The 13591-nt window shown below is 35.0% G+C and overlaps 2 protein-coding genes across 2 annotated transcripts; both read left to right on the forward strand.

Annotated features, from left to right (window-relative positions):
* The first annotated feature begins 1465 nt into the window (after positions 1–1465).
* Positions 1466–6438, forward strand: LOC141840923 (uncharacterized). Its single transcript, XM_074729025.1, has 6 exons — positions 1466–2596; positions 3294–3659; positions 4900–5123; positions 5224–5287; positions 5495–5691; positions 5987–6438. Exons 1-6 carry the CDS (start codon positions 1466–1468, stop codon positions 6198–6200), a joined length of 2196 nt encoding a protein of 731 aa, XP_074585126.1. The 3' UTR covers positions 6201–6438.
* A 1141-nt stretch (positions 6439–7579) lies between these two features.
* Positions 7580–13192, forward strand: LOC141838878 (SH3 domain-containing protein 2-like). Its single transcript, XM_074726484.1, has 10 exons — positions 7580–7690; positions 9098–9217; positions 9292–9361; positions 9434–9585; positions 9953–10054; positions 10260–10460; positions 10541–10603; positions 10754–10906; positions 11009–11083; positions 12562–13192. Exons 1-10 carry the CDS (start codon positions 7631–7633, stop codon positions 12673–12675), a joined length of 1110 nt encoding a protein of 369 aa, XP_074582585.1. The 5' UTR covers positions 7580–7630; the 3' UTR covers positions 12676–13192.
* The last annotated feature ends 399 nt before the right edge of the window (positions 13193–13591 follow it).

Consider the following 13591-nt stretch of genomic DNA (forward strand, 5'->3'; position numbering starts at 1 on the left):
CCGGCCCATTTTTGTGCCTCCGCAGCCAGGTACTCGAGAGCGTCGGCGACGCTAGGGTTTTGGATCATGGCCTTGTAGATTTGAAGCTGCCGCTTCTTCTCGACGCGTACGAATGGTTAATGTTCCTTCGCCGGGAAGAAAATTCACGTGGGGATTATTCCCTGGCGTAAGAAGCTAGTGGGGTGACTTAACGCTTTCGGCGCTATGACGATTAATTATCCCCGGCTTTTAGTGGGCAGACATTACTTGGCCACATCGGGATGGACCATTTAGATGGGTCCTACTGGTTTAGAATAGGTCTCTAAAGCGCGTCAAGTCCAATTAAATTGTGAAATGTTTAAATTTATTCGATAAGATAGTTATAGGAAATCTAAGTATAAAATGAAAATGAATGTAACTAATGGAATGATTATTTAAATTTTATTTATTTTTTTATAATTTTGGATTTAATTCGTTTAGATATTATTAGGTTTTCAATTCAATTTTAAAAAAATTATTTTAAATTTATTTAGTTAATTATTGAATTGAAAAAAAAATTTATTAATGAATATTATAAATGTTCTACCTAAATATCATGACATTTTGATTAAGTAGGAAAAGAATAGCATTGATTTAGTATCATTTCTTCACTTTTGGGCCATAGTTAAGTTGATTCGAATCCTGACGAAGTCAGGTAATATCCTCCTGCGTCGTAACCAATTGCAGTGTGGGATCGACTGTGTGAGACCGCTAAGGTGACGGATTCACAATGATAATATATTTTACTCAATTATGGTGCATTATAAGTATTGAATCGCTTTGAGGCTACAATGCAATGATAATATATTTTACTCAATTATGGTGCATTATAAGATTAATTTCTTTTAAGATAATCTTGAAATGTTGATTAAAAAATGATGTTTGGTTTATGTTCTTGGTTTATTTTGATGATCAATAAAAAAAATTTTACAAGATTAAATTAATCATTTTTAAAATTAATTGATTCAAAAAATCAAATTCCAACCTATATATATATATATATTAGATTAAGATATAAAAATTATTAAAAAATGTGCCATGTCTCAAAAGAAAAAAGCTGCCGCGTGAACTTTTTTACTATAAAAAATAAAACTTTGGGAATCTTTTCGGAAAAAAGGGAAACACTATGCATGATGAATTTTCTAATGTTTGGACCATTTTGCAAAAAAAGGAAAATAAATAAAGAAATAAAGAAACAAAGAAATAATGAAAAAAAGAATCATGCTCACTTGCTCAGTGAATTTCTTTTTATAATTTTTGAAAAAGCAAAAAAAAAAAAAAAAAAAAAATTGATGAAGTGATCTGGTCCCTACATAAAGGACACGCGCTTTCGTACCACGCGATTCTAGCCGTCGGTTGCGAACCTTTTTCTCACCCCTTCGCCGATCGCCCACCCGCTCCTTTTAAACTCGGGGGATTCCGCGGTCGTTGACGGCGGAAACGCGCAATGGCCGGCGTCGGCGATTCCTCCGGCGGCGATGGTGCCGGTGGTGCGCCCACGGACCCCTCATTTGGTCTCCACGTTCTTCGCCACCCGGCTCTGGCCGATCCGCCCGCTCCGCCGCCCGCCAATCCCCCTCTCAGCTTTCATTTACTCTTGCACAAGCTCATACCTCTTCCGTATCATGAGGCTCCTGTAGAGGATCCTCGTCCTCCGCCTCCTCCGCCTCAGAATCCTCGCGCGGTGGAGGTTGAGGAGCGCCCGGCTTTTAGGGTGCCGATACCTCATGATTTGCCGCCCGGCCCTTGGGAGCCTGAAGATATTCTTCCTCCTCGGCCTCCGAATGACGATTCCCAGAAATGGGAAGAATACGGAAAGGGTTTTGATGATCGGAATGACTCATCGGTAAGTGCTCCTACTGTTCGTCGTCCGTCGCAGCCGAAGAGAAACGAAAAGGCTTCGAGGAATTCGCAGTATTCATTACGGAAGCAGAGGCTGCGAGGCAATAGACTCCCTGGATATGGGAATGACACTCCTGCTGATAACCCTAGGTCGGACCTTTCGCACGGTTATCCAAAAATTAATGCCGGTGACGGTCCTTCTGGGCGTGGACGCCAGCACAAAACGTATGAAACTGGAGATCAGTATCAGAGGAAGCACATGGATCTAGGGCATTCCCCTCATGCACTGTGCTGGAAACCAAAGACGACTGAGCAGAGGCAACCACAAGGCTTGGTGGAGAAGAAAAAGGCAAAGGCAGAGTGGGTTGCAGTGTCTAGGAAGCAATGCGTGAATAGGAATTCAGAAACAAGCAGGCGCAGCCAACAAGAACTGGCAGATGATGGATGGCAAACAGTTTGTGGCAATGATCCTGATCAGATTGAATTTGCTTCAAATTTCGACAAACTTAAGATTGAGGAATCAGTTGTGGATCTCAAACCTCCCAAGGATTTTGAGGATGGGAACTCATCTGGATATGAACTTGTGAGTGGAGAAGAGAAAGAAAACCTTTCTTCTGAAGTTGGTGGTGCTAGTCAAGAGGATATCTTGGCCAATGGACATACTGATTCTGTGATACTTCAGGGAGACGCAGCTCAAACCCACATAAAGAGACGTCTTCCAACTCCATTGGCTGAGGTATGTAATCTTTGATTAACAATAAATATGATCCCATCGCAATCTTATACATTTCTCTAAAACTTTAATTTTCTCACATGATATTTTTTTCCCACAATTTCTTGTTTGAATATTGCATCCCATAAGATCTGAATGTTTTGCATTTAATAACAAACTTTAGAGAAACACCCTTGCATCATGTACCAAGAGGTCCATCTCTCCAAGATTACAAAAAAAGAAAAAACACCATCTACACAAATGACCTTCAAACCGAAGCATAACCACTTTTAAGCAGTGTTAATTTGAATATTGATGTTCTACTGATATCTGTGTGTGATGGATATGAATATTAATTGTGAAAATGGTCTTGCTATTTCCAAGCTTTTCTTAATGGGTATGATCGACTTGCTATCATGTCTGCCTTTTAAGATCTATGACAAATTCTTTGCTTGACTTTGGATGAAAACATGGAGGTTTGTGCTAGCGATTTTAGTGGCATGCTCACAGAATCAATTCCTAAACACTTGATTCTGTTCTTATATTCATTCCCTTGGTCCTTAATTTTATTCAACAAAATCCCTGGGCATAAAAACTTTCATGTTAGAATATGTAAAAGAAAATAATATCTCATACTGTCATCAAAAGGTTTAAGTTTAAGTTTAAGTTTAAATTTTATCTAGTGCTATAGCCCATTCACCTCACTTTATTTCATCTGCAGTTTGATGGATCAAAGCCTCCTAGAAGGCAGCAAATATCAAGACATGGGCAGAAACATAGAGGCATTGAATGTCGCCCTGACATAGAAACTTTGTTACCTGGGTTGGTTTTAGTTTATGAGTCTTTACTACCATCAGACGATGAAAAAGAGATGAAAAATCTATTACTGAAATCACTAACAGTAATAATCAACAAAGAGTGGCCCAATGTGAAGTTACATCTCTATGGATCTTGTGCTAATTCTTTTGGGTTCTCAAACAGTGATGTTGATATTTGCCTTTCAATTGACGAATGTGCTATGGGCAAGCATGATATGTTGTTGAAACTGGCAGATCTGTTGCAATCAGAAAATTATCAAAATGTAGAGGTATGAGGAGATCTAATTGTTTATTCTATGTGCTTTAAATTTCAGATCTAGTAAATTAACTTTTCGACTATTTGTGTATTGGAAATTTTCAACTTTTAGCATTTCTCATACTGTTACACGAAAGAATTTATCACTATTTGGTCAGTAAAGATGGATTCTTTCCTTGTTTAACCAAGTTTATTTTACATATCTAAAGAATCCATCTGTGAGACAAATATGGATTGCACTGGGATTATACATGTTTATGATATATTTGTTTTATTTTCATAAATATATTTGATTTCTAGTTCATATTGTGTAGTAAACTATATTGCATGGTTATTTTTGGGATTTGAACAGTTAATGAATTTGACAGTTCAACGATTCACGATGCTGGTGGTTAATGAATTAGTCAATTAGCAAGTTTTGTTCACGATGAGTGTAACTAGGTTCATCATCCATTCGTGAATAGATATATCAATTGAATGAATTTGTAATTTTAATCTTGTCAAACAATTCCCTGATCTATGAGTTTACAAGGACCCATACATTGTAGTCTACTCATTCTGAACTCCGCTAGCATTCCAGAGGATGGTTTTAGTGAACTAAGCCCAAGTGAAAAAAGACAACTATATTTTTATTTTTATTTCTCTCAGTAGGCTTAGATTGTAAAAAACTGGAAGTGTTCATATTCTGTGATAATTTTTGTCGCTTGTAATTCAACGATGAAGAAGATCTCAGGTTTACAAAGGTACACTTTATGAAGTCTACTCTAAAATTAAGAACCATGCAGGCGAAGATTAATAATAGACAGATCAAGTTTTAAGGAATATAATACTTCTCTCTTTTCCTATTCGAAGGTAATTGTATTGATTGAATTTGTTTTGAACATAACTTGTCTCAGTTGAGTAGGGGAAGACCTAAAACCCTTCGGTTTATAATACAAGCTAGGTACTTGAGCAAAATAGTTGTTTCAGTAAAGGAACCAATACTTACAATTGAGTTCTAAGGCGAACACTTTATGATTCTAGTCTTTTTAATTTCCATTTTCTTTTGTAGCTAATCATGAACTAACGAAAATAGTAACTTTATTTTCTGGATGTTTTAGAAATTATTATTTTGATTCATGATCAGATATAGTCTGCACAATTCTCAAACTTCTAACGTCAGAGTTTCTTTGTTCTAACTCCTTGAAACAACATGAAGGTATTTGTTTCCTTCTATTTCAGGCATTGAAGGTATGAAAAACTTTTACTTGCAGGCTATCACTAATGCTCGGGTTCCTATTGTGAAGATGACTGACCCATCGACTGGTATTTGTTGTGATATATGCATCAACAACCTTTTAGCTGTGTCAAATACAAAGCTGCTCAGTGATTACGCAAAGATAGATAACAGGTTACACCAATTGGCCTTTATCGTGAAACATTGGGCAAGGTCAAGAGAAGTGAATAACACTTACGAAGGCACCCTTTCTAGCTATGCGTGAGTAATTCGACAATTTCTTTATTTCTTTGTTTTTGTTTTTGCAAGTTTTCTAGAAAATGAACAAAGTTATTATCATCATCATTTTTACTTTTTTTAGGTATGTACTCTTGTGTATTAACTTCTTACAACTGCGCGAACCGGCCATCCTACCCTGTTTACAGGTATGTTTAACTATTTATAGTAGTAGTGTGGGATGTGTTTGCATAGATATCGACACTTTCCAAAAAGCAATATAGATCAATTGAAGCCAGTAAAATTCTAGTAAAGCATGATTCATGTCCTTACTTCATCTGATAGAGAATTGCTAAGTTCAAGTAAATGTTTAAGAGCATTCGGCCTAACATTCGCACTCTTCCATCATTTATTAGGAAATGGAGCTAACTTATCAGTTGACAGTGGAAGATACTGATTGTGCTTATTTTGATCAAGTCGATGAACTCCATAATTACGGCACTCTGAATGACGAAAGCCTTGCAGAACTAGTTTGGGGGTTCTTCCACTACTGGGCCTTCGCCCACAATTATAAACGCGATGTGATATCGGTTCGCACTGGGAGCATTATCAGGTATCGTTTTCTTTTATCATACATTTCATGAATCAAGTCTACATGATAGTGAAGTATACTTAGAACTTTGCTAAGTTAAGGTTTATCGGATGCACAAAGTTTCTGCAAAAATATGCTCCAGAATGCACTGTTTTATTGCCCGTTCTCGTTATTCTGATCGTTTAAGAAACTAACGATCAGTCATCTTTCAATTGTTAAGCATCATGATTGATGAACATTTACGCGAAAGCAATTTGTGTTCGATGGCTTTCTTGCTTCTTTTTTTCTCCTGATGTCAAGTTACATTTCATGGCAGCAAGAAAATAAAGAACTGGACTAGACGAGTTGGAAACGACCGTCATCTCTTATGCATCGAGGATCCTTTTGAAACTTCCCATGATCTTGGTCGACATGTTGACAGGTGCAGCCTTGACATGCTAAGAAGTGAATTCAAGCGAGCTGCTAGCGTGCTACAGTATGATCGGAACCCATGTGTGACCCTCTTCGAGCCCGATGATGTCGAGATTTGATTTTAGAAGTGTTGTTGATCGGATAGAGTGTGGGAAAGACTTTGGTCCTCTATTACATGGGTTGCCTTCTTTTGGCCTTGCATTAATGAACCATTTTGGTGAGTTGAATTGTGAAGATGGTTTAGATTATGGTTGGAAGTTAGATTTTCTTTAACTTTTATATATCATAAAATTTGTAGAATATTGTATATTGGGTAAAAAATCAAAAGAGCAGCCTTTATTTATTGGAATTGTGAAAATGACACTCCTTTTTTATTTACTATTAAAACAATGCCCTATTATGCTTTAGCTCATTTTTATTCTCGAAAATACTTTTGTTTGGCATTGTTGTAATAGTTATAATTCATAATGGCTATAACATGAATACTTTAACTTTGGTTAATGCTAATAATCTTGTGTAGTTGTAGTAGCTACAGAATTATAATTGTTGCATAGTTGAAGTAGTTATGATTTACTATGAGGTCATAACTATTATAACTATAAGATCGTAATTGCTATATAATATTGAAATTGTTACAATTGTACCGAAATTAAAATAGGAATGTAAAATTTGTGTTGATGCGCGATGAGATGTTTTGATAATAAATGAAGTGGGACACTCTTTTGAAGAATCCAATAAAAAAGATGCTCTTTTATTTTTATATCAAAATTTTTATTATTTGAGATGCATTTGATATGGTAGGAATGTATCTAAGCAATCAATAAATATCTTAATTAGGTAGTATAAAATCATGATAAATATAATAAAATAGAATAAATTTTATTTAAATATAAATAATGATATAGTCGATGATCGCATTCAATGATATAAAATGATTCATATAACTGACCTTAACTAGAGTTTATCTTATTTTTTCAGAGTTCTAAAATTGATAAACTATACTTTTATCATTTTCCTAACTACTATTATTATCTTATTTGATGGATAAGTGACATAGCACACATGACATATCCAACATATTATTTTGTTTGACGAATCTATATTACAAATAAAATTTAAAGATATTTTGAAGGGGCAAACTTTGAGGGGGGAAATAAAAAAAACTTTCCTTGGTTAAAAAAATGAACATGTCATTCACTTCATTTTACTCCATGAAGTCTACTTATTTTTAAAAATTTTTTTATAATTTTGCAATAATTTTTTTACTTGTTTAGTAAGTGATTGCAGGGTGAAGTGGTAATAGTTTTAAAATTCTGGAGTGTTCTGACAATCTTAAAACTTTGAGAGCTGTTTTAAAAAAACATGAAACCTTTGTCTAAATGGGCCTGGCCTATTTTGTACTCACGATCGTAAAATATTTGGGCCGCCTTGTTTCGATTTTGGGCCCATTTAACACTCCAAATCAACTCAAACTCCATTTCCTCTCTCTCTCTCGTTCTTCGTCTCCCCGCAGTTGTCGGCGACTTCAAATCCCTCGATTCCCTCGCTAATGGACGCCCTAAGGAAGCAGGCGACCAAGCTGAGGGAGCAGGTAGCTCGGCAGCAGCAGGTATGCTCTTTCTCTCCGTCTCCCTCTCTGATCCTCCCTTCTCATCCAGCATTTCATATAAGACCTTGCTTTTTTTTTTCCTGCCACCTGGTGACTGATCGATCGCCATTTCATTGTCTGCTTCTGATCTTTAGCTGCGACTAGTTAGATTCTCAATCTGTTTGGGTTTCCCCTCTGTTTCCTCCCACCTGCGCTTGTCTCTTTATTTTGTGGACCGCGTGGTTGTCGGCTAGTTACCAGCGCCTGTTGGCATTGCCGTCAGCAAGTAGACTGATGCAAGATAACGTTTTGGGGCTTGTGGTAGCATAATGTCTTCCTTTTTGTTTTTTATTTTATTTTTGTTGGGTCTGAATTGTCAGGATCTATGAGAAAAAAAGGCAAGTTTAATCTGCGGATCTTGTGCTACAATAGACGATCGAATTGTTTTTTAGTTTCTAATTTAATTGCGGGATCATATCTGTCTCCTTGTCTGATTGATATGCTTTTTGAGATAGCTTTTACACTTTCGATTTGTGTGTATATTCCTTTGTGACTGAGTATTGAATATGTAAGGTAAAGCCCATACTTGCCCTTTTGGATTGAATTTGGGCCTCCAAACTTTTTTTCTTCAGGAAATTGGTATTTAAGGGTATTTTCGATAGAAGTAGTAAATACATTTCAGTTCAAGCTTTATGCTATCTTAAAAAATGCTTCACTGGACCTTTGGTGTTATATTGCAGTTACAAAATGACAAGTTTGAAATAGAAAACAGGATAGATAGAACAAGAGTTCAGATATTTTCTGGACTGAGAAAAGAAATACTCTGAAAAGGGACAATTTGAATGTTGATATTAGAGTTATGGCGTATATCTTATTATGAAATAAAAACAAAATCTATCTCGTTAGTTAAATTATTTTTATATAATATATTTGAAACTTGAATGTTTTCTTTTTTGAGGGCATGATTTCACTTGTATCTCCTTAAATAGTGGAATAGTCACTAATTTTGGTATTGAAAATGACCAACCGCTTGCACCCTATGAATTGACATGTACAAAATCCTAAGCATTAAATTCTCAATGAAGTTGTATGAGACTTCAACAATTTGATGGAAATGGAACATTAAACTGTGAATTACAGTACAACATTACTACATTGCTATAGCATGAGAAGAAGTATGAGTTTAAATGTATACTTTCTTACCATGAACTTTGGTTGAGAATTTATTGCTAAATAGAAAAGTATGCTAAATAGGTGACACGAGGTACTATGCAAAAAATGTTCCTATTTTTTTGCAGACTTCTAGTTGGAACTTGGAAGATGAATATGCTTCTTATTGGTTCTCAAACTTTTGTTGTTGTATTGTCCTATGGAAACTAAAAGGATTCTCTGTTGTAGAGTTGACCATAATCTCATCTATTTTTGCAGGTTGTTTGGAAGCAATTTGGAGGTGGTTATGCAAGTGGTGATAATATAGTTACAGATGAGGCAGAACTTGAGCTCTACCAGAAACTGGAAAAATTATATGCTTCTACTCGCTCAAGCAAGGTTTGCCAATATCTGTCAGCCCTTACTATTTCCTGTCTGCTACTTGTCTAACAACTCTCCATTTTTGGTTTCAGCATTTTCAAAGGGATATTGTTCGCGGCGTGGAAGGTTTTATAGTGGTTGGTTCAAAACAAGTTGAAATTGGTAGGTTTCTGTACTTTTACTATTTTCATTTTCCTTCTAATTTTATCACTTATATCTAATATTCTTCTGCAGGTTCTAAGTTATCAGAGGACAGCAAAAAATATGGTCTTGAGAACAGCTGCACTTCTGACAGTACATTATCAAAAGCTACATTAAAGTTTAGTCAAGCTCGTTCTGAAATGGAAAAAGAACGTGAAGTTCTATTAAAATCTCTTAGTACCCTGGTATGAATGATTGTTTATGTTATGCATTATATCATCTATTCCTCCTATTTTCCTTTTTGGATTAGGTGTAAGTTGGAATGTAACATAATCATAATTTTGGAAATTGTCAAGTATGAAACATGGTGTTATATTTTACTTGTGAGGATTGGTTGAAGCTTATTCTGTTCTAGAATTTCTGATACAAGGAAGCCTCTCTTGCTATTAAATGTTGATTCCCATCTTTTTTTCATGTTCTATATGGTATACTGTAAATTTGTCAAAGTTAATCTAGGCTGCTGCATAGCATATCTGTGGCATGCATGGCCCTTTCTGTTTACAGCTTCTATAGTCTAAATTACTGTTGGCTTATAAATTTTAAAATTTTCAGATTGTAGAGCCATTACGAGCTATGGTAGTAGGTGCTCAGTTGGAAGATGCTCGACACCTTGCTCAACGCTATGAGAAAATGAGACAAGAAGCTGAAGTTCAGGTACGAGTAGCTCCTAGATATCTCACGGTTGTTAAGTTCTACTTGGATTGTACTATCTACATTTACAGATTCTCTTTGGCAACAAAATGCAACTTCTTGGGCATTATAAGTATTTGTAATCTTCTATACTATTGATCTCATTGCTTTCTTTTTGGTATTTTACTTTGTTTATATGATACATCGTGTCACGTCTACATTTATGTAGAGCATTGAAGTTTCGAAGCGTCAGATGAGACTAAGGGAAGGCCATGGTAATGTTGACAACAGTTCAAAATTGGAAGCTTCTGAAACAAAGCTGCAGGAACTTAAATCAAACATGGTAGCGTTAGGCAAAGAAGCTGTAGCAGCAATGACTGCTGTCGAAGCTCAACAACAAAGGTTGACCTTGCAGCGACTTATTGCAATGGTATACCTATGTCAAATTCGTTGTGGAACTTCTTTGTCTTATTTTAGAATTAGATATAACCTAGATAATTGGTGTTGAAGGTTGAATCAGAACGCAGTTACCATCAGAAAAACCTTCAAATCCTAGATCAGCTTGTTGGACAGGCAAGTGAATTTGCTTCAATTTCTACATGGAGAATGTTGTTTTCAGATGAAATATGATTTATGTATTTGTTTTGTTTTGGTGTTTCATTTTGTCGCTTGGATATGATTATCTTTGCATTTCATTTTCTTACACGTTTTATCTTATCACAGATGGTTTCAGAACGACAACGAATTGAAACTTCTCCAAGCCGAATGTTCACTGATTCTGTACCATCACCTCCATCATATGAAGAAGCCAGTGGAATATGGTCTTCCCAAACAACGGGAGGATCAACTGACTCCGTGGGATACTTCTTGGGCGAGGTCTGTCTCTTTCTCAGCCTCTTTCCCGGTTTAATATTGTTCTTCACTTGGTATTCATGTTGTTTGTCAACTAATGTGAGTTAAAACATGTGAAATGTCAAGGTCGTGCATTCATACCAGGCTGAATCAGATTTTGAGCTGAATTTGTCAGTTGGCGACTTCGTCGTCGTGAGAAAGGTACCTGTAAGATGTTCTTATACATTGTCTGTTCTTTTTATTTTTGGTTCCTGTGTTCTTACCTGCATAATAAAATTAAGAACCAACATCAGCTGTTGCATGGCATTGGTAAGAATTAACTGAATAGCATTTCCATTGACAAGCGGAAACAATTATATTTTGGCTTAGCATTTAGTACCAGCAGAAGAATTTTCTTTTTATATATCGATCAGTTGTTACCCCTTCCTAAATAATTGGATCATAGTTAAAGTATCAGCTACAATATGCTCAAATAAACAGATTCAGTTCTTCTCTTTTACGTCACTTATTTCATTCTTGCTTGCCTTGAGGTAGGTGTGGGCAATAGACCCCATGTAACTCAGTCCGACACAAGAATTTGGATTATTTTAGTTTTGGATTGGTTCACAGATCGAACAATATAATATATTTGGATCTTAGGTCAGCTGGATTAGGATATAATTTACTCAATACTAAAATACACACATTGTAGATCACCCATATTAAACCATCTCTACGGCTAATTAATGGTAGTAATTTACTATATGAAATTTATACATGCCAATAGATTGTAGTAACTCTAATAGTAATGACAGAGTAATATTTAAAAAGTTAAATCTTATAAGTTTAGTGTTGAATCCTCTACTTATTATATGACTTTTTATATTTGTGTCATATATTTAGATCTAGAATCATGTGACCTTAAATAGGTCTTTTGAAATCTTTAGATATGGTGTTTTAACTTCTAATTTTTTTAAAAATAATCCTAGTAATTACCTAAAACTTGATGTGACCTAAAAAACCACTAACCACCAAACCCAATTCAACTTGGGTTGGATCAAAGCTATTGTACTTGGTTTTCATTACGATCTCAAGTCAATTTTTTCTTGACCTATATTAAATTTGTTTGCTTGATGATACGAAAAGTAGTGTGAATGAATAAAATGGGTGTGAACAATGCTCGGTTTGTAAGAGCTCGTTTATTTTTGTTTGATAGTAAAACTATATAAAATAAACAACAGTAGTGAGTTTTGAGTTTGGGTTGGTAATGATCTAGAACAAAGCTAGTGAATAATTCATGAATAAATTTATTTATTAAGTCGTATAAATTTTAATTATGGACATATTTCTTTATTTTTTATTCAAATCCAATAATCTATAATTTTTTATAATTTAAAATTGTCCATAATATCTTTAAAATAAGAAAATAATATAAATTTCATTTATTACGTTCAAACTTTTACATAAATTACAACAACCACAACATTGTTTGTTAGCTCATCGAGCTTAGCTTAATCTCTATAAGTTAATAAACAAGCTTAAATATAGTCAAATTAGTTTGCTCAGCTCATTTACACCCCTAACTAAAAGACGAAATGCCAAAAAATCTTTGAGTTCATCTGTTCAACAAGTTACAAGAAGATTTGTTGAAAACATTTTGACTTAAATACCAGAATAACTAAGTTTACTGTGATTCACAGGTATCTAATGGATGGGCAGAGGGAGAATGCAAGGGCAAGGCAGGATGGTTCCCATACGGATACGTCGAGAAGCGTGAACGCGTTCTAGCTAGCAAAATTGCAGAAGTGTTTTGATGTTATGTTTCTTGTTCCATCTGAAGTTCACTGTGTGTCTGTCTGTTAGCTCTCCCAGTGTGGTTTGAAGTATATTCTTTGCCTGTTTAGTCGGGTGTTCCTTCGACTTGCCTCTGAATTGAATTGCTAAATCTGGCAATGATGTGCATGCGTTCATGGTGGACATAGATGAGCAGCAGCAGCAGCAGCAGCAGCAGCAGGAGGCGAGGAACTTTTGGTTTTCTAATTCTGAGAAATCTGTTGGGAGTTTGTGATCTACTGTTTTTAATTTCGTCGTGCCTCCCGTTCCAGGTTCGACCATTTATGCAAACAAAAGTCCCTTTCTTTACATGGTTCTAAGATTCATATAGATATAGGATTTATGAAGCAATTACTTAGAAGTATATTTTGGATCCCATGATTGTGAGCGGATGATAATATAGGGATCGGAAATTTCGAGTCATGAGTTTATTTTAGGTGTTACATGATATGAATCTGTTTTTGGCTTTAAGATTTATATTTTCCTTGTGGTTTTAAATGCCTACATTGTCTGCTAACTTATCATTTTCGCTTGGATTTTGATGAATTCTATTTATTTATCAACCTTGCAAAAAATTTTACAATTTTTTCAGTTTGCTTATTCAGCGTGAAAGTCAATGAATAATCACATTAAAACAAGGAGCCATGCATTTTTTGGATTTGTTTAATGGGCGATTTGTGAGACCATTTTCCATATATAAGATTGGCCTAACCATAAAAATTGAACATCTAAATTATTAGAAATAAAAATGATCAAAATTAAAATCTCAAATAGAGTGAATATCAAAATTAAGTTTTAAATACATATAAATTATATTTTAAATTTATTTGATAAGTAAATTAGAAAAAGATAATCTAATTTCAAAATTAATCATATAAAACTTGAACACTTTGGATT

Source organism: Curcuma longa, chromosome 11 (assembly GCF_044706935.1).
Source record: "Curcuma longa cultivar G26 ecotype Majalengka, Jawa Barat chromosome 11, ITB_CL_G26_1.1, whole genome shotgun sequence".
Classification (NCBI taxonomy): domain Eukaryota; kingdom Viridiplantae; phylum Streptophyta; class Magnoliopsida; order Zingiberales; family Zingiberaceae; genus Curcuma; species Curcuma longa.

Excerpts from the sequence above, each read along its gene's own strand:
- LOC141840923 (XM_074729025.1), top strand. The coding sequence starts at position 1,466 with ATGGCCGGCGTCGGCGATTCCTCCGGCGGCGATGGTGCCGGTGGTGCG. Across the intron at positions 3,660-4,899 it reads AAAATTATCAAAATGTAGAG|GCTATCACTAATGCTCGGGT; the intron begins GTATGAGGAGAT and ends TTTTACTTGCAG. Across the intron at positions 5,288-5,494 it reads CCATCCTACCCTGTTTACAG|GAAATGGAGCTAACTTATCA; the intron begins GTATGTTTAACT and ends ATCATTTATTAG.
- LOC141838878 (XM_074726484.1), top strand. The coding sequence starts at position 7,631 with ATGGACGCCCTAAGGAAGCAGGCGACCAAGCTGAGGGAGCAGGTAGCT. Across the intron at positions 7,691-9,097 it reads AGGTAGCTCGGCAGCAGCAG|GTTGTTTGGAAGCAATTTGG; the intron begins GTATGCTCTTTC and ends CTATTTTTGCAG. Across the intron at positions 10,055-10,259 it reads GACAAGAAGCTGAAGTTCAG|AGCATTGAAGTTTCGAAGCG; the intron begins GTACGAGTAGCT and ends ACATTTATGTAG.